Source organism: Lemur catta, chromosome 6, assembly GCF_020740605.2.
Source record: "Lemur catta isolate mLemCat1 chromosome 6, mLemCat1.pri, whole genome shotgun sequence".
NCBI classification, from domain to species: domain Eukaryota; kingdom Metazoa; phylum Chordata; class Mammalia; order Primates; family Lemuridae; genus Lemur; species Lemur catta.
This window is the reverse complement of record NC_059133.1, coordinates 87,949,085-87,976,011: the sequence shown is the minus strand read 5'-3', so window position 1 is coordinate 87,976,011 and position 26,927 is coordinate 87,949,085. Positions and strand designations below refer to the sequence as shown.

General features: G+C 38.1%; 1 protein-coding gene across 1 annotated transcript; it reads left to right on the top strand.

The window, feature by feature from the left end:
• The first annotated feature begins 1,300 nt into the window (after window positions 1–1,300).
• Window positions 1,301–25,903, top strand: CREBL2 (cAMP responsive element binding protein like 2). Its single transcript, XM_045554307.1, has 4 exons — window positions 1,301–1,661; window positions 19,046–19,243; window positions 20,438–20,582; window positions 22,825–25,903. The coding sequence occupies exons 1-4, from the start codon at window positions 1,647–1,649 to the stop codon at window positions 22,827–22,829; spliced, it is 363 nt and encodes a 120-aa protein (XP_045410263.1). The 5' UTR covers window positions 1,301–1,646; the 3' UTR covers window positions 22,830–25,903.
• Window positions 25,904–26,927: the final 1,024 nt, after the last annotated feature.

Below are 26,927 nucleotides of genomic sequence, written 5' to 3'. Positions count from 1 at the left end.
ATAGTAACAACAAAGACAAGCTCACTGACTTTATTAAATGAAGATGACATGGGCACTCTTTTAAAAAAATAACTTTATTGACATATAATTCACTTATTTAAAGTGGTTTAGCCACAATTAAACCACAATTCAGTGGTTTTCAGTATATTGAGTTATGCAACCATCACCCAAATCAATTTGAGGTCATTTTGATCATCTCAAAAAGAAACCCAGTACCCATTAACAGTCATTCTCCACTCCAGGCCCCCTCCCTCCCTGCCATTCCTCAACCCTAGCCCTTGGCAACAACTAGTGGACTTTTTGTCTCTTTAGATGTGCCTTTTCTGGACATTTCATTATAAATAGAATTATACAGTATGTGGCCCCTTTTGTGTCTGGCTTCTTTCACTTAGCACAAACGTTTTCAAGGTTCAAACACATTGTAGCGTGTATCTGTACTTCATTCTTTTTTAAGAATCAATTAACTAATGTTTTTAGACAGGGTGTTGTTCTGTCACCCGGTCTACAGTGCAATGGCGTCATGACAGCTCACTGCATCCTCAAACTCCTGGGTTCAAACGATCCTCCTGCCTCAGCCTCCTGAGTAGCTGGGACTACAGGTGCGCACCACCAAGCCGACTAACTTTTTATTTTGTTGGCGAGATGGGCTCTTCCTCTTGCTCGGGCTGGTCTCAACTCCTGAGCTCAAGCGATTCTCGCGCCTCGGTGTGAGCCCCAGCGTGGCCTGTACTTCATTCATTTTTATGGCCGAATATTTCTTTGTATGTGTATTCCGCAATTGGTGATCCATTCATCGACATTTGGGTTGTTTCCACTTTTTGACTATTATGAATAAAGTGCTAGGAGAGAACATTTGTGTACAAGTTTTCGTGTAGTCACAGTTTGTGTTTCTCTTGGGGACATACCGAGGCGTGGCCAATATTCTGAGGCGCCGCCAAATTGTTTCCCAAAGCAGCTGTACCATTCATTTTACACTCTTAGTTTTTGTTTTTTAAATAAAAAAACCTTCAGGGTTTCCCCAGCGTCCTAGAGGAGGTCCTGCTCCCAGGGCCCCACCTTCAGGGCTGCCTCCACAGGGCCCCAAATCCCTCCCTTCCCCGCCAGGCCGCTGGCACTCCGGTGCCAAAACATCAGAACGCGCATCCCGTGGGCCTCCCACCTCCCCGCCTCCTCAGCGCCTTTGGGCAAAAGGAAACAGCTGCCCTAGGCTGAGGCTGTGTGGACATTGTAGTTCTCTTTCCAGTCGGCTGCGCAGAGATTGCGAGGAGGAAAACTACAATCCCCAGAATGCCGCGGTGCTACGGCGGCCGAAGAGGCCACCGCGTGCTGCGCTCCCGCCCACTCTCCGGTCTCGGCCGCTCTCCAGGGCGTCTGTAAACACACCCAGAGACTGTCATGGAGGGGGAGGAGGAGGTGGCGGCGGCGAAGGGAGGCGATTGGGGCCGCCTCCAGGGTCCGCTCTGCCATTCCTGAACTGGTCCCTCGTCCCCGTGACTGTGGCATCAGGGAAGCGAACTGTTAGGCGAGAGGAGGAGGCAGTCAGAACCATATCCCCTTCTTCCCCGGGGCGGGGGCCGGGCCGGGCCGGCTGAGCCGGGGGAGGGCCCGGGGAGGGAGTGCCTGGCCGGGCCAGCCAGTCTGCCGAGATGGATGACAGTAAGGTAAGTCTTGTGGTTTGCACGCGCAGCTGCCGCCGCCGCCTGCTTCTCGCTAAAAGCTAGTCCTGCCGCTGAGCCTCAGCTAAGTAGTCCATGCCAACACCCAAAAAGCACCTGCCTTAGACATCCCTGCGCCTCTCCAGTTGTTGCCTGTTGGTAATCCAGCCAGGAATTCAAGGAACACCGGGGCCGCGTTTTTCCAGGAAGGGCCCTCTTCTGTGGAAATTTTTCACTCCCAGGGCAGCCTGTTTGCCACCTTTTCCAGGTAGTGCAAAGCCCAGTCCTTGACTTGCCTACTGAGATAAGTCAAGAAACTACTGTGCTTTTTCTTTTTGCCCTCTTTTCCTCCCTGCCAGCCTGTCTCCAGTTTGAGGACCTTAATTAGTGCGCCCAGAACCAGCTCTATTTCCCTTGACGATTCCCCTTTCTTCTCTCAGGCTCCCTTACTCAATGCCCCATTCATATAATCAGTTCACTCCCTCCCACCCCCCAGCTATTTTCCTGTGGTTGGTTGGAACACTCTGCTAAGCTCCTGTTGCTATTCGGCCAGAGGAATCTAACCTCTAGAAAGCCTCTGTAAGAAAAGTAGTGAATTTCTTCTTCTTAGTACACGTCAGTATCCTGTCACCATCCCACTTTCCCCATCCAAATCACTTAGCCTTATGATCGTAAGTAATAATGTTCATTATTGGTTCATTCATATAGTTTATAACCTTTCCATCTTTATAGCTACCAACATCAGTGTTGTTTAGTTTTATTTCATGAAGATTGGGATGGTCAGGGATTCACTTACTGATGTTTTAGGATGTTTAGGAATTGGACTTTTTTATTTTAAGGAATCAGACTTACAAATCTTGCTGATTTTTAAAGTAAAAATGAGTCCTTCCCTGTTCTTTCCAGAGTCTTATTTTGCACAGTCTCTGGCATACTCCTCATGATAGCTTTTTCCTTTGGGTGCCCTTTTTCCCTTCACTAATCCATAAAACTTGGCTCCTGCAAAGTTTTTGTTTCACACATCCTCAGAGAGATTGAAAAAATCTCCAGCTTCTCTGGGCTCCTTGTTTTATCCTTCATCATCTTTTCTTCCTCTTCACGCAGAAGGCTCTGAGAATAGTGACAGAAGGGAAAGTCCAGTGCAGTACTCTGGAACTGGGACTCATCTAAAAGAACAGATTGCTTGTGAAGTAGCAAATCCCTCTGAATAGGAAGTGGTATTTCCAAGATAGAAGGGGGCATTTCTGAAAATTCTCCAGAAAAATCAGAAAATAATTTTTCATAAAAGTCTTCACTACCTTGCTCTTTCAGTGTTTATTTTGAAATGAAATCTGAGTACTGTATCCATTATCTTTCCCAGAAAATAATGTTATGGCTGTTTAAGAATTCTAGAAGAACATATTGTTCTTTATTTTCCTTCTTGAGACTCCCAAAACATATTCTATCTAATTTTCAGTTTCCTTTGAAACATTTGACAACATCTCGAAGTCTTCAATAATCTCAAAGAAGTTCAAGAAAAAATACATATGATTTGGGGTTATTTTACTTACCTATAAGATCACATAGGAGTTATTTCTAAAATTAGCAATCTGGTGCAGGAAGGGATGTAAAATTTCCTTGTTTTGCCTAAAAGAGTGAAGTTAAGTTTTGAGGGTAGGCTATCTATAACTTACTTCCAATAGGATACACAGGCAAACAAAATGAATTCAGTTCTCATTCTTTATTAATTCATTGTTTTTATCAGAGTATTTAAAAAATCAGTTTTTAAAACCTTAATGATTATCAAAAAAGAGAATTTATTTCCAGTATCTCTGGATGGATAGTGCCTCTGGAGTACACTACTTTCACTTTGCGTGCCGTAGTTGTGGATGAGTAATATTTAAATGTCATGTATGGCAAGACTGGACTACTCCTTCAACAGCCAGGCAGTGTGAACCAGCCTTAAGTAAGGCTTTGGCAGCTCCCAGCCATGCCTTTCTCTGTGCCCTAGTTGTTATAATCCCGCAAAATTGTATTGTCCGCCTAGTGTGTACAGACGTACTCACACACAAAACACACTTTCCCTCACATTGTGTATGGGCTACAGAGTCTCTGGTTCCCTTTTCCTCAGTATAAGAGGAGGTGAGGGTTAGGACTTAGAAGTGTGGTGGCTGTGCCGGTGAGAGCATAAAGCACGACAAACTGGCTGACAGCAAGGCCAGGGTGACAGGAAGAGGACAAAGTGGGCAGGAGCAGCAGGTACAGAAAGGTAGTGTTTGAATGAGCTGGCCAGGAAACAGACGATGATGATGATGCTGTGAAGGCCTCCCTTTATAAAGATTCTGTATTATGAGTTGTTTTCATCGATAGCAATAAATGAGTTTGCTGAGAGTTCTCTACACTGTCATCTTGCCTCCTGGAGCAAAAGCAAGACAGATTTGAATGGAGGTACAGCTTTGCTTCCCAAACATCTCACGCTGTGCCTACTACAGCATCAAGTACTAGTTAATACTGATAAAACTGAATTGGAACAGAGTGATATTAAGGAGATTGCCCTAATGTACCTGGGGTTTATTAATCAATGTGTTCCAGTTGAGCAAACCAGCCAGAGCATACATACAATAGCAAATGGGAAAAATAAAGCAAGAGATAAATTGGGCATCCAAAAGTGGGGGCTTAGGAAAGTGCTAAGTAGCAGAAATCAAATACCAAGTAGATGTACTAAGCTGGTTGGAAAGGAAAAAAATCTTAGCTAAATTTTTTAACCTTTCTGAGCCTCCCTTATCTGTTTGTTTCTTCTTTATTTTTATTTTTGGAGACAGAGTCTCATTGCAACCTCAAACTCCTGGGCTCAAGTGATCCTCCTGCCTCAGCCTCCTGAGTAGCTGGGACTACAGGCACACGCTGCCATGCCTGGCTAATTTTTCTATTTTTAGTAGAGATGGGGTCTCACTCTTGCTCAGGCTGGTCTATAATTCCTCACCTCAAGGGATCCTCCTGCCTTGGCCTCCCAGAGTGCTAGGATTACAAGCATGAGCCATCTCGCCTGGCCTCCTTGTCTGTTACATAAGGCTAATACCCTCTTTGCAGGCTTAGTGAGGATTAGAGGTGATGCATACAAAGCATCTAGCACAGAGTCTAACACATAGTAGGCTCTCAAGAAATGTTATCATTCTTATATTACCTAGCAGTGACTCCCCTGGACCTTAGCAAAGTGCAGTAGGTACCTGAGATGCTCATTTTAATGATACTTAGGTGTGTGCTACTGCATAACGTTTGCAGCCATGTTTATGCCAACACTATGCTTTGCTCCTCACTGTGCCCCAAATGGGACAGGGCCAGTGGGATGGGACATAAAAGGAACTTAAGCTCTGTGCTTAGCTGTTAGATGGTGTGAGAAAGGTAGTCCCCTGACCCCACCTACATGTCTACCACTAGGAAAAGTACTTGTTTTTATAAAAGCCTCTTCTCCTTGACCTGCTGTGTTCAATTACAAAGAAAATAGAAATATGTTGTTTTCAGAGGCTTTGATCATAGACAGAGGTTCTTCTTTTTTATTTTATGTTTGACTTTTATGTTTATCGAGTGAACACATGAATGAACTGGAATATCCTAAACCAGATGTGTTCCTGCCACAGACTGTTAGCTGGTAAAAGACCACCATACTGTATTGCCCAGCCTGAGAGTTTAAAGCATCAAGTTCCAGTTGAGAGGACGATGAGAAAGTGGACCAGGTATTGGCCACAATATGCTAATATGGGTTGCTGTTTCCCTCTGTACTTCCCTTCCACCTTGTGCTACACAGGATTATCTGGAAATGAGGTTTCTTACACCTTCCTTACCCCTTACACCCTCCCTGTCTCCCACCAAAGTCTTCTGTTCTATCCAGTTCTGAGTAGTACTTGTTCTTAAAAAAAAATTTGACTTGGCCAAAAAAATCTCTTCAACATTCCCAGACCTATCCTTTGGCCCCTTAGCCATCTTCTGCTACAGTTGGAACTACCCTTCTTGGGCAGTGCCACGTAGCCCAGCCATTTTCTGCTTTTCCGCCCTCTTACTCCATCATCTTTCCTCAAGACCAAGACAGAAGAGCCAACTCATTTACTAAACAAATCTCTAACAGTAGATATTAATGGGTCTTCCTTTCTTGTCTAGATTACATGCACATTTTAACTTGGGAACCTCTACAGATAGTTTAAAAGCCAAGGAGTAATTTAAGTACTACAGAAACCAGTTGAAATTTAAGTTTAAATAACCTTATTAAGAATGTTTTGCTCTCTAAAGTTTTCCGAAAAGTTTGTTATTTTATTTATTCATTAATTCATCAAACATTTGTTGGACACCTAATATGTATCAGGCATTGTGCTAGGCAGTAGAGACACAAAGATGATGAAGAGTTCGTAACTATTCCTGGGGAGCTTACATTTCAGTGGATGAGGCAAACAAATAGAAAAGTAATTACACTATAGTGAGGTAAAGAGTGAGGACAATAGAGGTAAAGTGCTTTTGGGCACTAAGAACGGGTGCCTAACTGTCAAGGTCTGTCAGATATGGGTTCACAGTGTAGGAATGAATCTTTAAAGAAGAATAGGAGTCCCCTGCCCGCAAACAGGAAAGATGGCCTATCCTGTACTAAAGCATATTGCATAGGAAAATAAGTATTTTGGTACAGCTCAAGCAGGGATTGACAAATTTTCTGTAAAGGGCCAGATAGTAAATATTTGTGGACCATATTGGTCTCTGTTGGAATTACTTGACTCTGCCATTGTGTCACAAAAGCAGCCATAGGCAAAATGTAACGAGTGGGCATGTCTGTGTTTCAATAAAACTTTATTTACAGAAGCAGGCAGCTGGCTGTGTTTGGCTTGTCAGCAGAGTGGTAATTTACTGACCCTGAGCTACAGCATAAGGCACAAGTAGAGGTGTAGTCAGAAATAAAGATGGAAAGATAATCAGGGGCCAGAGTACAATATGCCTGGTAAACTAGGCTAAGAAATTTGGATCAGTATTTTTCAAAGTGTGAAAGACACCTGCTGAATCAGAATCTCTGGGGATAGGGCTGGGAATCTGAATTTTAACAGGCTCTCCAGTTGAGTGTCTCATATGTTTATTAAAGTTCAAAAACCAAGGCCATAGCTGTCAGGGAGCCATTGAAGGATTTTTAAAGCAGAGGTGACAAAAATCAGATTTATATTTTTGAAGAAAAATTCTAATGGCTATATGGAGAATGGATTAGGGTAAAGATGTAGGAACTGGGACAAGACTAAAAGGCAGATGGTCCAATTATGAAAGAACATGGGTTTTGACATAGCATATGACCTGAGTTTAAATCTCACTTCCACCCTTTTAAACTGTTAGGATTTTGGACAGATTATTTAATATCTTCAGAATTTACTTTCTTCAGATAGAGAATGGGTGTGTTAATAAGGACCTTATTGAGTTATTGTGAGAATTAAATGTGATGCATATGTGAGCCCATACCAGAAGAACTTAGTATATAATGAGTTCTCAATAAATGCTGGTCCTTTCTGACTCCTCACCAATGTGGTTAGATTGTTCAGAAGAAAGGCCTGAAGACCATACTAGAGACTATAAAACGTAGCTTGCAGTTGATGCAACATGCATAAAATCCCTCAAGGATGGAGACTTTGGAGGGAAGAAAGAGCTAAAGAGAGCCCCAGAAAACTCATAAATGATCAAAAAAGACTGAAGAATAGGACTCAGCAAAATAAACTGAAAAAGAGAAGTCAGTGATGTAGGAGAACCAGAAGAAAGGGCAGTTATGTCATCTATCTAAGTAAGGGTGGAGAGATTTTTAAAAGGGGACTAGTCTACAATGTGAGATGCTACCAAAAAGTCAAGTAAAATAAATAGCAGGTGGTGAGGTGGCTCATACCTGTAATCCTAGCACTCTGAGAGGCCGAGGCAGGAGGATTGCTTGAGCTCAGCCTAAACAAGAGCTCAAGACTCCATCTCTACTAAAAATATAAAAAATTAGCCGAGTGTGGTGGTGCACACCTGTAGTCCCAGCTACTCAGGAAGCTGAGGCAGGAGGATCATTTGAGCCCAGGAGTTTGAGATTGCAGTGAGCTATGATGACTGGCTGCAAATAAGTAGTGAAAAAGTATCCATCTGACTTGGAAAATAAGAGGTTGTTTACAAACCTAGCAAGAGCAGTTTTAATGGAGTGACTGGGCAGAAGCCACAATCTATCAGTTGGGGAAGAAGTGGGTGGGAAAGAAGGGAAGACAGTAGGTATAGACCATTTTACTGAGTCAGTTTGTAACAGTTTGAGTATTGCTAAAGTATGTGTAATATTATGTTTAGATGAAGTTATACTTAGCTCTAGCTTAAAATAGTAGCAGTTGGGAGGCTAGGGGAAGGTCTAGGGTTTGAGAAAAGAGAGGCAGGAGTTAACTCTCAGTTTAGAGATAGCTACTTGATCTTTCTCCTGTTGACTAGAAAAACTGGCAGGAAGGTTAGCAGCAGGAAAAGTGATTAGGCTTTCTCATTTTCTGAAGGGAAAAGGCCTAACTCCTGGCTTTGAAGGAAGTTATGGCACCCTTAGCACTAAATGAAAACGCTACTTTTATTTTATTTTTTACTTTAAAGCGGTAAAGAGCAGTGGCTAGACACATTCATCTCTCTAATGTTTCTTCTTTCTTTTTCTTTTTTTTTTTTGTGAATAGAGGTGGGGGTCTTACTGTGTCGCCAGGCTAGTCTTAAACTCCTGGCTTCAAGCAATCCTACTGCCTCAACCTCTCAAAATGCTTGGATTACAGGTGTAAGCTACAACACCTGGCTCTCTTATTTTTCTTTAATCCATGGGAGACCACTTTTCACTTTATGTTTTTAAGAGAAAGGCAAAAAAAACTCTCTTGCTTTTTCCTGAGGCTGCTGGTACTCTTCTATGTAAATACAATAGTTCTCTTACACTTAACAACTTGAAACTTTTATAAGTTGCCTTAAGAGTTAGAGCATCAGGATATATGTAAGTGCAAATAGTATGGTAAGATAATAAGAGTTCTTAGTTGATTTTTCAGATTTTATATCCCTATAAATTAGTTTAAAAATATTGCTAATTTTTCTTTTCATTTATTCATTAAATTATCAGGGTTTTGTTTGTTTTTTTTGTTTTGTTTTGTTTTTTTGTTGTTGTTTTTTGTTTTGTTTTGTTTTTTGAGACGTGGTCTCCTTTGCCTTGGTTAGAATGCAGTGGCATCTTCATACATCACTGCAACCTCAAACTATCCTCCTGCCTCAGCCTCCTGAGTAGCTGGGACTACATGCATACACTACCATACCCAACTAATTCTTTTTTTTTTTTATTTTTTGTCTCACTATGTTGCTCAGGCTGGTCTTAAACTCCTGGCATCAAGTGATCCTCCTCCCTTGGCCTCCCAAAGTGCTAGGATTATAGGTGTGAGCCACCATGTCTGGCCAAATTTAATAAATGCCTCTTAAATGCCTTGGCTCTGTGCTAGATACTGTGGGGGTTGCAAAAGAAGTAGAAAACAGCTTCTGTGCTTGAGGAGCTCACACTGCTCGGGGGAGAGAGAACATAAATATGCAAGGCCACTTAAAAAAACAATATAACAATTCAGTGTGATATCAACTCTGTGTTCCAGACACTTGGAGAAGAAAAATGATACATGGGCAGAGGGTGGTTGTCAGCAAGAGCTACTGAGAGAGAGGGCTAGAGCTGATCTTAAAAAAAGAAAACATAGGATTTGCCTTTTTGGATGCTTGGAGGATAGAGGGAAAACAGTTACAGAAATGGTGGCTGTGGGTAAAAATGCAGGGATAGGGTTCAGGTTGGAGGTCTCTAAGGAGACTGGCATGACTTGGTATGGAGGGTGCCTGTTGGGCATAGTGAAAGAGAAAATTGGCTTGGTGAGAGGGAGCCTGGATGGAGTAGGCCAGATGGTGGCCCCTAAAAATGTCTGTCCTAATCCCTGGAACCTGTGATTATCACCTTATGTGGTAAAAAATTGAATATGACCTTAATATGGCAAAATATGTGATTAAGTTAAGGATTTTGAAAGGAGGGATTTATCCTCAGTTATCCAAGTGGACCCTAAATTCAATGACAGATGTCCCCATGGGAGTATGGCAGAAAGAAGGAGCTCAGACAGATGAAAAGGCAGTGTGACCATAGAGGATGGAGGCAGATTAGAGTGATGTGCCACAAGTCAAGAGTCCGGAATGCTAACGGCCACCAGAAGCTGGAAAAGGCAAGGAATGGATTCTCCCCTGGGGCCTCCAGAGGGAGTGCAGCCCTGCCAGACTTCTGTCCTCCAGAACTGGAGGACAAATTTCTGTTGCTTTAAGCTACCACATTTGTGGTAATTTGTTACAGCAGCCACAAGAAACCATTAATAATATACGGGATATGGTGATTTAGCAGTGCTGAGCGAGGGGTCTTCTCTTAAGCTCAAGGGTGACATGGCCAAGGGCTGCTAAAGAAAATTTATTCTATCTATAATGATCAGATGTTACTTTTTTTTTACAGTGAAGAAAAACACGCTGAAGTTATTTTCATAAGCTGAAAAGAAAGGTTAATTTGGCAGCTCTTTGCAAGATGCATTGACTAGGGAAGTAGGGAAGGAAAAGGGGAGATGGTGGAGACCTGTTGGGAATCTATTGTAATAATCGGTGAGCAAAGCCCTGACTAGTGTTGAAGCAGTAGGAAAGGAGAGGAAGAGAGAAATCAAGAGATTTTATAGAGGAATACATTGGCATGACTTCAGTAGGTGGGCCTGGAGAGTCACAATAGCAGAGGGAAACTTGAAGGAGTTGTAAAATGAAAAAGTTTGTTAGTAACCAAAAGTTTGTTGTCACCACCCTCCTTAATCAGGTGCCTAATGTCAAAGTGAGTTGGATTAAATGAATGACTATATAGCATTAATACAGCAGTGCATTTAAAGCACCTATCCGTTTTAGAACATTTTCAGGGAATTATATGATCGGCTTAATGAGTCCTACCTGAGAATATGGACAGAAATAGGCATGTTATAGGTTGCTATGGTACAAATCTGGGGACTTGAGTTTTAGTCCCTACTCTTGACACTAAAAGTCTCTGGACCAAAATTTTGTCTATGAAATCAAGAGACCACATATGCATATCTGTGTGTGTATACACATCCCTTCCCCACCAGCATTCCTGTATATAATGATATCCTGCACTCTGTAATGATATTTATTGCATGGCTGATGCTTTTCATTGGTCTAAATGTATTACGGGTAAGTATCCTATTGTCTTATATTTATACTCCAAGAATTTTACAGTGTTTGGGACAAAGTGGGTATTTAATAAATGGTTGTTGAATAAAGGAATTAATTTTTCCTTCTAGGATAATAGTGCTTACCTCATCTGAGGTGGTGTGAAATAACATGACATAACATATTGAGTGCCCAGGGCCTTGTTCATAGTGCACACCCTGAATTTAAGTTTTTGTTCTGTTTGTTCCTGAAAATACAAGAAGTAAAACGGTCTAAGAATCTGTAGAATAGGATTTAGTCTGGATGCTGGAGGCTTCCTCATTTTAGCCCATTAACTCCTAAAGAGCATGCAACTACAATCATGTCTTCTCTTTCTGTGGAAGTTAAACCTGCTCACTGTGAAGCCTAGGCCATTCATAATTTCCTCAGGCGTTTGCATACTGATTTCTATTTTGTCTTTCACTTTAATGATTAACTTTAGAATTATCAGCAACCCTCCTCTTGGCTAAGTCCAGTAGTTTTATCTTAATTCTCAACCTTTTAAATTCATGAATTAGGACCCTTATGCTTGACCCCTCTCCTCCTTATATTTCTCCTTATAAAATTCTGTGTCTCTGTGCTACCTTGATTGTTCCCTTTCTACTATTCTTTTTGCTTTTTAAGGTTTACTAGGTAACCACGTCTTTTTTAAAAATAACAGTTTTATTGAAAGAATTCACATACCATAAAATTCACCCTTAAAAGGTGATTTTTGGTATAGTCACAGAGTTGGGCAATGATCATCACTATTAATTCTAGAATATTTTTGTCACCCCAAAAAGACAATCTTATAAACAAACTATGGCACATCCATACAATGGAATATTATTCAGCAATAAAAAGAAATGAGTTATCAAACCACAAAAAAACATGGAGGATACTTAAATGCATATTACTAAGTGAAAGAAGCCATTCTGGAAAAGGCAAAACTGTAGAGATAGTAAAAAGACCAATGATTGCCAGAGTTTCAGGAGAGGGAGGAATAGGGGATTTTTAGGGCAGTGAAACTATTCTGTGTGATACTGTAATGGGAGATAAATGGCATTATGCATTTGTCAAAACCCATAGAACATACAACACCAAGAGTAAACCTTAATGTAAACTATAAACTTCAATTATTAGTAATAAATCTATATTGGCTCATCAGTTGTAACAAATGTGCCACTCTAATGCAAGATGTTAATAATAGGGGAAACTGTGAGAGTAGAGAGAGAGGGATAATATGGGAACACTGTACTAAGTCTTATTACCTTAAAAAAAAAAAAGCCTGGACCCATTAGCAGGCACTCCCCATTCTTTCCTTCCTCTTCTTAGCAATTAGGAAACCACTAATCTAATTTAGTCTCTATACATTTGCCTATTTTAGACATTTCATGTAAATGGAATCATGCAATGTGTGGCCTTTTGTATTTGACTTCTTTTACTTAGCATAATCTTTTCAAGGTTAATCCATGTTGTATCACGTATCAGTACTTCCTTCATTTTTAGCAGAATAATGTCCCCTTGTATGGATATACCACCCTTTGTTATATATTCATCAGTTGATAGACATTTGGGTTGTTTCTACTTTTTAGCTATCGTGAATAGTGGCACTGTGAACATTCATGTACAAGTTCTAGTATGGACATAGGTTTTCATTTCTTTTTGGAATATACTAGAAGTGGAATTGCTGGGTTATATGGTAACTTTATGTTTAACTTTTTGAGGAACTGCCAAACTGTTTTGCAAAGCAGCCATACCAGTTTGTATTCCCACCAGCAGTGCATGAGAGTTCTAGTTTCTCCACATCTGCACCAACACTTGTTATTGGCTTTTTGATTATATAACCATCCTAGTGGGTGCAAAGTGGTATATCTTGTGGTTTTGATTCACATTTCCCTAATGACTAATGATGTTGAACATTTAAAAATTTGCTTGTTGGATATTTGTATATCTTCTTTGGAGAAATGTCTACTCAAATCCTTTGCCCCCATTTTAAATTGGGTTGTTTTCTTATTGAGTTGTAAGAGTTCTTTATAATTCTAGATACAAATCTCGTGTCATATGCATGATTTACAAATATTTTCTCCCATTCTGTGGGTTGTGTTTTTACCTTGTCTTCTTTTTGTGTGTGTGTGAGACAGTGTCTTGCTCTGTCACGTGGGCTAGGGTGCCATGGCGTCCACCTAGCTCACAGCAGACTCACACTTCTGGGCTCAAGGGATCCTCCAGCCTCAGCCTCCCCAGTAGCTGGACTACAAGTGAGCACCACCACAATCAGCTATTTTTTTTCTATTTTTAGTAGAGATGGGGTCTTGCTCTTGCTCAGGCTGATCTTGAACTCCTGACTTAAGCGAACCTGCCGCCTCAGCCTCCCAGAGTGCTAGGATTACAGGTGTGAGCCATTGCGTCCAGCATAACCTGGATTTTGACAGAAATTTTGTTGAAAGTGTAGATCAGTTTGGGGAGTATTGCCTTCTTAGAAATATTAAGTGTTTCAACAAATTAACATGGGATGTCTTTTCATTTATTAGATCTTATTTAATTTCTTTCAATGATGTTTTATGGTTTTCGGGGTATACATCTTGCATATCTTATGTTAAATTTATTCTTTTTATGTTCTTGTAAGTGAAATTCTTTTCTTAATTTAATTTTCAGATCGCTCATTGATAGTGCATAGAAACACAAGTGATTTTTGTATATTGATCTTGTATCCTGCAACCTTGCTGTACTCATTTATTAGCCCTACGAGTGTCCTTTGGATTTTTTTTTTTTTTTTTTTGAGACAGAGTGTCACTTTGTTGCCCTGGCCAGAGTGAGTGCCATGGCGTCAGCCTAGCTCACAGCAACCTCAAACTCCTGGGCTTAAGGGATCCTCCTGCCTCAGCCTTCCAAGTAGCTGGGACTACAGACATGCGCCACCATGCCTGGCTCATTTTTTCTATATATATTTTTAGTTGTCCATATAATTTCTTTCTATTTTTAGTAGAGACGGAGTCTCGCTCTTGCTCAGGCTGGTCTCGAACTCCTGAGCTCAAACAATTCACGCGCATCAGCCTCCCAGAGTGCTAGGATTACAGGCGTGAGCCACCGCGCCCGGCCTGGATTTTCTATATACAAGATCATGTCATCTTCAAACAGAGATAGTTTTACTTTTTCCTTTCTGATCTGGATGACTTCTGTTTCTTTTTCTTGCTAGTATAATGTTGAAGTGATGAAAGAAACAAGATCCTTGTCTTGTTCCTCAGCATTTAGTCTTCCACCATTAAGTATGATGTTTTCCATAGATGCCCTTTATCAAACTGAGGAAGTTCTCTTCTGTTCCTATATTCCTAGTTTGTTTTTGTTGAGTGTTTTTATCACATAGGGGTACTGGATTTTGTTAAGTTCTTTTTTTTTTTTTTAAGTCTATTGAAATGAACACATAGTTTTTGTCCTCTTTTTTCCTTTTTGTTGATATTGTATATTATAGCAATTGATTTTTGGATGTTAAACCAACCTTTATTCCTGGGATAAATCCCCCGTAGTCATGGTGTGTAATTCTCTATATGCTGCTAGTACCAGTCTTCTATTATTTTATTGAGGATTTTTGCATTTATATTCACAAGACATGTTGGTCTCTAGTTTTCTTGCCCTATGATATCTTTGTTTGGTTTTGGTGTCAAGCAAATGTTGGCCTCATAGAGTAAGTTGGATATGTTCTTACCTCTTCCACTTTTTGGAAGAGTTTGTGAAGAATTAATGCTAATTCTTTAAATATTTGGTAAAATTCACCAGAAGTCACCTGAACCTGGGCTTTTCGTTGTGGGAAATGTTTTTATTACTAATTAATTTATTTCCTATAGGTTTATTCAGATTTTCTATTTCTTCTTGTCTATTTTGCTACTTTGTGTCTTTCTAGGAATTTCTCTTTTTCATCTAGGTTATCTAGTCTTTTAGCATGCAGTTTTTATAGGATTTTTTGGTAACTTTTTATTTTGTAAGGTTGATAATGATGTCCTCTCTGTTGGTCCTGATTTTAGTATTGTTGAGTTTTCTCTTTCTCTTGGACAGTCTAGCTAAAGGTTGGTGAATCTTGTTATCTTCTTGAAAAACCAACTTTTGGGTCTGTTGATTTTGTCTGTTGTGTTTCCATTCTCTATTTTATTTATCTCTGCTCTGCTATTTATTATTACATTCTGTCTGCTTGCTTTGTGTTTAATTTGCTCTTCTTTTGCTAGTTTCTTAAGGTAGAAGTTTAGGTTATTCATTTAAAAATCTTTCTTCTTTTTAAATATAGGTGTGTACAGCTCCCTCTGAGCAATGCTATCATTGCATCCCATAAGTTTTGGTATGCTGCGTTTTCCTTTCCATTCATTTCAAAGTATTTTTCTGATTTCCCTTATAATCATTTGTTGACCCATTGGTTATTTAGAAATGTCTTTTGTTTTTTATCTGTCATATTTATTAAATACTTATTATTATACATTAAGATAGAATTATATGACACAGTCCCAGGCGCTTACTTTCTATAAGTTATGACCTTCAGTTTTCGTTTGTCTCATAAGAGAAAGTGTTTAAAACATGTAGTTAACAGAAAAGTAGGACCTTTACTCTTACTTGTTTGTTATCAATAGACTTTATGACATATAATGAAGACAGACTTAGTATTTCAGAGGCCCTACTGAAATCTGACATCCTTAATATCCTAGCTTTGTGAAAGAAGTTCTCTGTGGAGGGTAAGAAAAAAATCACTGGCTGATAAGTTTCTTTCCTTAGTGGTAGCGGGTAGGCAGACAGGTCTTCTGAGTGTTTTCCTTAGTGTCTACTATCCCCAGCTCATAAATGTGTAATGGGACAGAAAAAGAGATAAAAAATGGATAGTGGGTAAAGAGGTATACTGTTTTAAAGCCAGCTATTTAAATTTTCATATGGCTCTATATCAATAGAAATTAAATTAGAATAGGAGAAAAAACTAGATGTCTACGTTATTTTCATAGTTTTCTTTGGAGTTTGTATTAGTGAATGAAAATCACCACTTTTATTTAGCCATATTAATATGCTTCCTCACAGAAAAAATACAATAGAGCAGAACAATGTGGTTATCATTGAGTTTGTGAAAATTTTATGAATTGGTAAGAATTTCTTTTAGCTCAGGAATAATTAAGGAATTTGTGGGGTTGGTTTTAGTTTTAGCTTCTGGTTCTTGTTTCCTATTCCTAATTAACTTCCCCTATCTGTTCCTCAATTTTATGACTTATGAAATATTTAAAGTTCAGTTGTTAAGGCAACTAGTATACTAACCTACATTTGTATGACATTTTTCTCTTTAGAAAGTACCCTCATATACATTGTTATACTTAAAAATTGCAATAATCCTGTGATGTACTTGACTCTCTTGAAAACTTGAGGTGTTAGCTGGTACCAAAAGCCAAAAAAATTGAGCCTATTACTGAGAAAAAGTTAAGCTAGAGAAGTGGTGGTTATGTGGCTTTAAATGTAATTTTACAGAAGATAACATAAAATACAGGAACCTTGGATTCATTTACTATGACTTTCTAATAAAAAATACTTCCAATTTAAATACTTTGCTACCATGAAAACTAAACAAAGGGTTCTAGCTTTTGTTTGATATTTTTATGACTGTGCTAGGTTTGTTTGAAAAATCAGTCAAATCCATGAAGTACACTGTGTTCTCTTGCTGGCTTCTCAAAGGCACCCACTCCTGAATTAATTAAAAACAGGAATATATGAGGCATTGGATTATAGTGTTGTATGATTGATGACTCATTTTGTTACATGAAGAATAGATTTCATTATCCATTTATTTAACTATAGACATGAGTTTATGCTGTAATATATTGCTTTTTAAAAACTGTAACAATAGCATATATAGTGTTTTAATATAGAGTGATTTCAAAATATTTTATTAAAATTATGCAGTTGATGAGATATAAGCATAATTTAAAATTTAGCCCATAGTGATATTTGGATCAACTAGATCATCTTGCAATTGCTACCAAATATTTGGCTCTGAAGAAAAGTTTCCTGAGATGTATATTGTTATATTGGAATAAAAAGAGGATGATGATACAGAATAGAAAAGCTTTAAAAGACCAGTTTTTGAAAAATTGAAACTAACTTGGGAGTTGTACTGAAGCAGCTAGCTTTTATTTAAGGCGGTGGAAAGGACAGATTTTTTTTTTCCCCAGAGCTTTGGCATAATCTGTCTCATGTCAGAGCCACCCCATAAAATGCTAAATACAATTAATTGTTAGCCATCATGATATGACACAGGGTTGGTAAATGTGGCTGATTTGCATTGGTTTTCTTTCTTTTTATTTATTTATTTATTTTTTGAGACAGAGTCTTGCTGTGTTGCCCAGGCTAGAGTGCCATGGCGTCAGCCTAGCTCACAGCAACCTCAAACTCCTGGGCTCAAGCAATCCTTCTGCCTGAGCCTCCCAAGTAGCTGGGACTACAGGCATGCACTACCATGCCCGGCTAATTTTTTCTGTATATATTTTTAGATGTCCAGCTAATTTCTTTCTATTTTTAGTAGAGACAGGGTCTCGCTCTTGCTTAGGCTGGTCTCGAACTCCTGACCTTGAGCGATCCTCCCACCTCGGCCTCCCAGAGTGCTAGGATTACAGGCGTGAGCCACCGCACCCGGCCTAGTTTTAGTTTTCTTGACCTAACCATTATACTTAACTAAGATCTCATCTTTATATGGTGAATGTGATGCTAATAGTGATTTCAAATAAATTAGATATTTTGTATCCAAATATTGACCTTTTGAGTTTTGCTATCTAGGAAGTCTTCTACATTTATTCCAGTGATTTGCCAGTGTTTGAGTTTTGCATTTTCTCTTTCAGAATTGCCTTTAAAGCCTTAGCAATATTCTTGTCAGTACGCTGAAAATGTAACATTCTTATTCTCTGAGGGTGATTTTCAGAAAGAGCTAGACATCATTGAGAACCTTGTCAGATAAGTAAAGTGGATAATCAGATTGGGAATTTAGAGAAGGATTAGCTCTGAATAATGAGACATATTTTGTCATGGCTTGTGAAAACTGGCTCCACTGTACTTTCTAAAAAAGCTTTGAACGGTGGCCTCATTGGAATAAATGTACCCCCTTTCAAAGTGATTGCATTAAAGGATAAAGAACAGTTATTTAATGTATAAGTTCAGGTTCATGTATTAAAAAATTTATCATCTTTACCTCATAGTTACATCTTATATAAGAACTTGAGAAGGTTTCAAAGCTAAACAATGAAGAAGATTAAATTATTTTGCCAGTCACCTAATAATTGTGCCTCAGCAGGTACATGAATAACAAACAGGGATATTGAGAGGATGTTTTATGATACCAGTGGGAGCAGGTAGAAATCTACTGAGACAGTCTAGGGTTATAATTATAAGTTTCCAAAGGCAGGAGAAAATATCATGAAGATTTCAGGGGCTTCCTGTGTGTACATTTAGGCTCAACAAATTTGAAGAGGGAATTTATAGCCAAATAGCTTTGGATACTTATTTATATATATATACATGGGAATGTATATATGTATGTGTATATATATTTTGAAATTATATATATAATATATAAAAATATATAAAATGTATATATTATCTTAAAATGTGTATTTTATACACATAATTATAAACATTTAAAAATCATAAAAAATAGATGAGAAAAAAGCTATTTATAATTACACCTATCAGAGAAATCCTTACTGACCTTGTTTACTTCATCTATGTATTGTTTTACAATAAGATCATAATGAATGTACAATTTTGAATATTGATTTTTCACTTATTGCAATTATTTTCTCAATGCAATAAAAAATTCTTTATAGACAAAATATGTGATAGCAATCTTTTAGTTTTTTATTATTCAGCTCTGTATGGTTTATATAGTTTACTGTTAAACTAAACCCTATTACTGAATAAATATCTATAATAAAACTTACATTATTTCTTCTCTCACATTCATGGTTTCAAAAGTATCAGAAAAAATGCGAGGCAAAGACCCAGAAAGCATTTGATGGGATTATGCTTTCTTAGTTCCATAGGCTTCACTTATTTATTATTTGTAAATGTTCTCTTTGCTAACATGCAGCCATAGTTACTTTTCTATACACAGAACTAAGCAAAACAAAACAAAACAAAATTACTTCTTCCCTCTCTCGCTGAAGGTGGTTGGAGGCAAAGTAAAGAAGCCCGGTAAGCGTGGTCGGAAGCCAGCCAAAATTGACTTGAAAGCAAAACTTGAGAGGAGCCGGCAGAGTGCAAGAGAATGCCGGGCCAGAAAAAAGCTGAGATATCAGTATTTGGAAGAGTTGGTATCTAGTCGAGAAAGAGCTATATGTGCCCTCAGAGAGGAACTGGAAATGGTAAGAAAATGTCGGTAAATATGTGGAAAAATCAACCTCAACTTAGCAGTCAAAGAAATAACACATTAAAACATGAAGATACCAGTTTTCACCTATCCAGTTGGCAAACATTATAAAGAATATTAATCTGTTAGCCAAGATGTGGACAAATAGACATTTTCATACACTGCTGGTGGGAGTGGAATGTACATGACTATTTCATTGAGGGATTATTTATGATAGAAGAAAATGGAAAATAGTCCATATGTGTAACAATAGAGGATTGGTTAACTAAATTATAGTATATTCATATATGGGATTGATTACTTTGGAGCCAGTAAAAATCACAATGCACATATATATTTACTAATGTAGAAAGGTATTCACAATATATAGCTAAGTAAAAAAAGCAATATAACAATATGTAACTATGCATAGCATACCATTTATGTTTAAGTGAATTTATTTATTTTTCATTCATTCATTCATTCATTCATTCAGACTTGGGTAGTAGCTGGAAATGTAAGACAGTAGATGAAACAGAATTGAAACCTCATTACTGGGAGCTCAGGGAGGAGGTGACAGGTAGGAGTAGAGAGAGATGGTACTACCATGATCATTACAAAACTGGGACAGGCTACCTCAGGTTTTTAGAAAGTAAGAGAATAAGGTTGGGACATGAAGAGAGGGATTTTGAATTTGACCTATGCCATAAATTATTTCTTACCTTCTTCAGTGTAAGCCACTTGAGGGCAGAATCTTTGATCTGCTTCGTCTGTGTATACCCCCAAAGTCCCTAGTATACACTCTGGCAGATAGTAGATGTTTAATAATTGTGAAAAAGAGAAAGGATTTCACTATAATTTATTTCTTTATTTTGGGAGTACAAATAATACTGTGACCATTATAAAAAAGAGAAAAATTCTAATTAGTGGCACATTGTGAGGACATGTTCTTTTAACCAGAGGGGCCTTTTAAATCTGAGCAACACTCCAAAACATCACAAGAAGATTCAACAGCAGTTTTTCCACCCTCTTCTGAAAGAGGCACATACATCCTAAGTTATAAATAGGTAATATTAACACCATGGAAGGTAGGAGTCCCAGCAGCCACCTTGATCACTGGTCATGGGAGTTCTTACATCTAGGATTTCTACCAGTGGTTTGTGAACTCCGAGGAGTAAAATTTTGCTTAAATGTATTTTACACATTTCAGTACAAGCAGTGGTGTATGGCAATGGACCAAGGAAAAATCCCTTCTGAAATAAAGGCCTTACTCACTGGAGAAGAGCAGAGCAAATCTCAGCAGAACTCAAGCAGGCATACCAAGGCTGGGAAGACAGACGCTAATAGCAATTCCTGTGAGTACAATCCATGGGAGAATTTATATTTAAGGGAGTCTCTGAAGATAGGGTTTCTACTACTCTCCTCAGTATATCTTTAAATAAAATGTTGATGTCATTCATTATACACTAACATGTGAAATGGCATTAGATTCTAAATATTAAAATGCATTTTAAATGAAGTCTATAAAGGGCAACTGATAAATTATGGAAATTTTTTTATTAAGTAGACTTAGTCCATAAATGGGAATGGCACTAATCTAGTTTTTGTTAATAATACTGCCTTTTATTTGCATTTTGATTTATGGTTTACAAAGGACTTTCATTCATATTTATCTTAAATATTTCTTCCAGTAATTGTGTTAAGGAATTACACTTCTTATTTTATAGATGAAGAAATAGCAGAGGGGCTGGGTAAGGTGCCCAGGGTCACACAGCTACAATGGTAGAACTTGTCCGCATCTAGCCTAGGCTCTTTCTAGCCCATCCTGTAAGGATTTTTTTTAATTGGGTGAAATTCACATAACATAAAATTAAGCATTTTAAAGTACAGCTCAGAGGTATTTAGTACATTCACAGTATTGTACAACCACCACCTCTATCTACTTACAAAACATTTAATCACCCCAAAAGAAAACCCTGAACCCATTAAACAATTGTTCCCCATTACCCTCTCCCCACCCCCAGCCCCTGGCAACCATGAATCTGCTTCTCTCTCTATGGATTTGCCTATTCTGGATAGTTTATATAAACAGAATTTATACAGGATGTGACTTTTTGTGCCTGGCTGCTTTTACTTAGCATAAGGTTCATCCACACTGTAGCATGTATCAGTACTATGTTCCTTTTTAGGGCCAAATAATATTTCTGTGTACATGTTTACCATAGTTGTTGATCTATTCACCCATTGATGGACATTTGTTTCTACCTTTTGGCTATTGTAAATAGTCATGTTATGAATGTGTGCATAGATATTTGTTTGCATACCTATTTTTAATTCTTTTGGATATATACCTAGGAGTCAAATTGCTGGGTCATATGGTAATTCTATGTTTAACTTTTTGAGGAACTGCCAAACTATTTTCCACAGTGGCTGAACATTTTACATCCCCACCACCAATGTATGACTGCTTCAATTTTTCCACATCTCACCAACCTTTATTTTCCACTTTTTAAAGCTATAGCCATTCTGGTAGGTATGAAGTGGTATCTCCTTGTGGTTTTGATTTGCATTGCTCTAATAACTAATAATGTTGGGCATCTTTCCATGTGCTTCTTGGCCATTTGTATATATATCTGCTTTGGAGAAATGTCTAAGTCCCTTGCCCATGTTTTAATCAGGTTGTTTTTCATTTTGTTGTAGAGTTGTAAGAGCTCTTTGTTTATTCTGGATACTAGAACCTTATCAGATACATGATTTGCAGATATTTTCTCCTATTCTCCCATTCTCTAGGCTGACTTTTCACTTTCTTGATAATGTCCTTTGATGCACAAAAGATTTTAATTTTGATGAAGTCCAATTTATCTATTTTTTATTTTGTCACTTGTGCTTACTGGTGTTATATCGAAGACTCCATTGCCAAATCCAAGGTCATGAAGATTTACCATTGTTTTCTTCTAAGAATTTTATGGCTTTAGCTCTTTTATTTGTTGACCCATTTTGAGTTAATTTTTCTACATGGTGTGAGGTAGAAGTCCTCGTGTTGCATGTGGGTATCCAGTTGTCCCAGCACCACTTTTTGAAGAAACTGGGAAAAGTTTACAATGAAGATGTCGTGTGTTCATTTCTTCATGGCTGTGATTACTCTGGGAGCACTTGAAATGGTCATAAGGAAATGTCATAAATTATCTTTTAGAAATTTTATATAAAATTGAAGAAATTGGCTTTTTGATAACTTTTCCTAGATAAGGTAATATTTACCTTAATCTAAATTAATGAGAAAAGCCAAATCAGCTCTTTTTTCTTTCAGACTATGCCTTTAAAAAGTAGCCTTCCTATAGATACTAAACTGAAAAAAATTCATGCGTTTAAAAACAGATTTACCAAACTTCATTGATTTTAAAAACATTCCTACGGTGCTGTGGCTCACACCTACAATCCTAGCACTCTGGGAGGCTGAGGCAGGAGGATCGCTTGAGCCCAGGAGTTTGAGGTTGCAGTGAGCTGTGATGACGCCACAGCACTCAACCCAAGGAGATGGAGTGAGTCTCTGTCTCAAAAAACAAAAAAAATTCTTACATTGGTAACTTTATTTTTCAGGGTGAAGATCATATAGAACAATGAGCCAGTGATTGAAGGCAATATCCTGATTCCCACGGAGGATGGATGGGCAAGAGCGTACTTCTTGGCTCCATTTACTACCTACTGCTCAGTAGTCATCTCTGTAAATCTGCAGTTTCTACCAAAATGTTTGATCATAGGTCTCAAAGGATCTTGCTTTAACTTTCAACACGTAGAAAATTTATAAACATTCAGGCTTGTTTTGGTTGGTGTTGCCACCCATGACATTTAACATATTGTGATGCTTGAAAACACGAATAGAGAAAAATGGGTGAAGATTATATTTTTGCACCTTAGCTCCACATTGCTTTATTGGTTAATTTATATTCTTTCCATGTAATTCATGTAATTATACGTGTAAATGTGTTTAGGTATCACCTCCTTTTCTGTTTTTGATTGCCCTACAAAGAGAAACCAAATGAGCTGATTACTCACTGTAAGTTCTCAGCCTTTATGGACCTAATCGTATATCTTTATATTTACTTGAGCAATGTTTATTTTCTGCATGAACCATGATTTCTCCTGTGAGCCATTCCAGCATAAGCTGTGAATATGTATTAACAAATATATACATTTCTATTTTTATAATCCTTAATGACATGCCTGTTTTAAATAATATACGTTAACGAAATCTATCAGGAAAACCCTCAAGACAGCCTCTATTTAAAACTTTTTTTTGCTGTCTTCAACTATATTTATAAAAGTTTGTTAGGGCCAAATCCATACTTGGAGAATAATTTGTCAAATTTTATTTTTAAGTGAGAAGTAACCTTTCAGGCATTTCAGCAGCATACATTAGCTTGACAACCTAGAGTATGTATGTATGTGTTTCTATTGTATGTCTGTACATGTATGTGGGGAGGATAGGAGTGAATGTTCACACATTTTCCTGTGTACTCAAGTAAATCGGAGGATTTTTCTGAAGAAAATAGGAAGAAACTAGGTGCTGAGATTAAGGTTTCTGCCTTGAAAGCTGAAACAACAGAAGGGACAAATTGCTGGTAGATCTATGGCTGTAGCCATAACCAGAACACTTAGTTTCTTCCCTGCCAAGAATTTCCTTATGAATGTGTCTGAGCCAGAAAGAAGCATACTGGGCATGCATCTGGGTCAGCCCTGGCTATGCCTCCAGTGTGGAGTGGAGCACTGAAGCTGAAGCTGTGCACAGCACCGCAGCTCGTGGGCCTGGCCAGAGGTACAGAAGGGCAGAGTAGCTCTTTCCAGTCCCCATCACAGCTACATTTACTTTCTTCCTGACCACCAAATGGAGTGATGGTTGAGGAATCGAGGTCATAATATGATACACTCAGACAGACCTAGGAAGCTTTTGATTTTCCCAGTGAGATACTTTATCACTCTCTCTTCTCTTTGCCATGGTTAAAACAGGAGTCATGTTTTCTATTGCTGCTAAATTATAATTGTTCTTCACTCTAATGAAGCAACTATTTGGCTTTCAAACAAAATATGTTTTGTTATAAACTGGCAGTTTAAGAGGAGGCACCATAATCTAGATTTTCTTTGAGGTAGAAGATGAGATGGACCACATAGCTGAAGATTATGAGGTACTTTTCCCCCTTCTCTCAGGCTGTGCATTTGAATAAAGTGCCCCCTTAGCCTGAGTTCCTAAAGACCTCTTGTGTGTAGGTTGCAATCTCTAATTTACTTCAGTCTAGTTGTGTGTGACTACTGATAAACCACTAGCCCAGCTTGTTGGGTCTCTCTGTGTTTTGGAAGATTGGGGGTTTAAGAGTATTTAATGTCTTTTTAGGATCATAAATAGAAGTAGATTAAGGATTGTTGATATTCAGGCCTTCAAAATTTAAGTGTTTTAAATATAGTGTTTAGATTGTAATTGGGTATGTTTTTGCCATCTGGTCTACTCAATTGTATATTTTTATTTTGCAAAACAACCCAAGACTTTATGTTGCTTTGTTCAGTACCTTTTGAATTCCCCAGAAGAGTTGTTTTCAAAGTAAACATTCCAAAATGAATGTGGCTCTTCGATGGAATGTCTCTATTGTGCTTGAAGTATTTCTTCTCTGGTTGTAATTCTAAATTACAGGGTCATTTGAGCTTCCCCCCCAACCCCAGTATCTTTACAAGAGCAGTGATTTTGTCCTCAGGTAGAGGATGTGTAATTTGGGTGAAGGTTAATTACAATTCATTTGAGTTTATTCCTAAACCTATCTATTTGGTATTTTGGAGTAGATCAAACCAAGGGAAAGTTCCTTGGTCTTAAAAAGGAATGTTTTGATTGCTTCGGGTATTGTGCTGGCTGCACACTGTGGCCACTTTGAAGCGTGTTCATAAATGTCACTGATTAAAACAGCTGGAGCATTTCCTGCCCCCTTCCACTTAAGGAGCAGCATACTGAAATCCTGCCACCTCGCACTCACCTGGATAACAAGAAGGCCGAGAGAATCAGGGAGTTCAGGAGAAGGTGCTGTTCTCCTTGCTCTCTGAGTAAACAGAAGAATGTTTTCTTTTCCTTTTTTTCCCCCCAAAGAAAGATAAGGGGGGAAATATATTTGTATTTAGACCAGTCATAGTCTGTCATTATTTTAGCATCAACCTGCTGTAAATTAGAGCAACTGAATATAATATGGAATAAGTTTGACCAGGTCTACTTTTAGTATATAGTTGAAATTCTTTAAAAAATTTTTCTATTTTATCTAAAATCTATTATATCTAAATCAGAACTATCTTATTACAGCAGATTCATATCAGTTTACCAGCTAATTGACAGTAGTTATCAGCATCACTATTTAGTATTTTATCATCTTTGAATTATGATAGCTTTGATTTGGCTAATTACAAAAAGTATAGGTTTAAACTGGACTTACCTTTAGTTAATTTAAAGGCAAAGAAGATTTGAAAATGTAAATGCTATATTTCACAAGAAATCAGTTGCTTATTATCAATTACATATTTAGTTTTTAAAAGGAGGACAATGACTGTTAAACCACATGGTATTTTGGGAGCATTGAAGGAACTTTTTGAAGAGCATTGTACAATGATATTTTTATGGAAAATAAAATAAAATATCTTCAGAGACATCTCCAATTGTCTGTTTCACAATACTATTACAATATGTCTGTATAAGCACACAGTTGTAAAAAGAGTGTGGGATTTAGGCAGAAAAACTGGTCTTGGGTCCATTTTCTGAGTCCCTGTGAAATATTTAATCTCTCAGCCTGTTTCCTCATCCATAAAAAAAGAGAAGAGGAGGATAACTTTCACAGAGTAATTGGTAGGCTAAATAGAAGTTATGAAAAACTGCTTGTTAGATAGTAAAGAACTATGTTAAATTTAAACATTCACATTATGCCTGTGTTTGACTATTAGGATTTAAATCACTAAGGATAAATATATTTATTTAATGGCCAGGCATCTAAATATGTAGTGTTGTAGGTGTCACATCTGCCAAGTCTTTTTAGCCATATCATTATGTCTATCCTTGGAATGGTATAGTTGGAGGCTCTTTTTAGCAATAATGGCCTTCTATTAATTAGGCTAATTTTAAGAACAACTAATGTTCCAACTGGCAGTATCATCCTATAATTATCTGCATAGGGCAGGCTTTCAGGCTTCTAGGTATTTTTCCCCATTCCATCCATTTTACTTAACTACAGGGTGGTTATAACTCAGAGCCAGGACTGGGACTGCCATGGAAGGTTGTGCTGATTGTGGACTGTACAAAGGCTTCCAGTTAAGGAGATAAATGGGCTTAAAATCTAGTTCACATTTCCCTCAACAAGCTATGAATGGAGGAATGGGCACCTGCCATGTGTTTACCAAGGGGTACGTGTGGCACATGTCTGCCCAGAAGAGGTATTTTTTTCCCCAATTTTCTCAAGGGTGGGGGTACCTTTTTAAATTCTTCCACCAGGGGGTGCCTTTTTTGAAATGTGCAAAATCATGGTGTGTTGTAGCTGGCTTTTGCTGGCTCCCCAGGGAGCCAATCTATTCCTAACTCCATCAGGTCGGTAACTTTTAATTAGCAATGGTGGGAGTATTTACACCATAGAAATCAGTAAATGCTACAAATCGTGGATCCCCCTACTCCAGGAGTCATTTTCTCA

What these genes read in the sequence shown, in the direction of transcription:
- CREBL2 (XM_045554307.1), top strand. An exon ending in TCAGAGAGGAACTGGAAATG is followed by an intron (nt 19,244 to 20,437) that starts GTAAGAAAATGT and finishes TACACATTTCAG; the next exon opens with TACAAGCAGTGGTGTATGGC.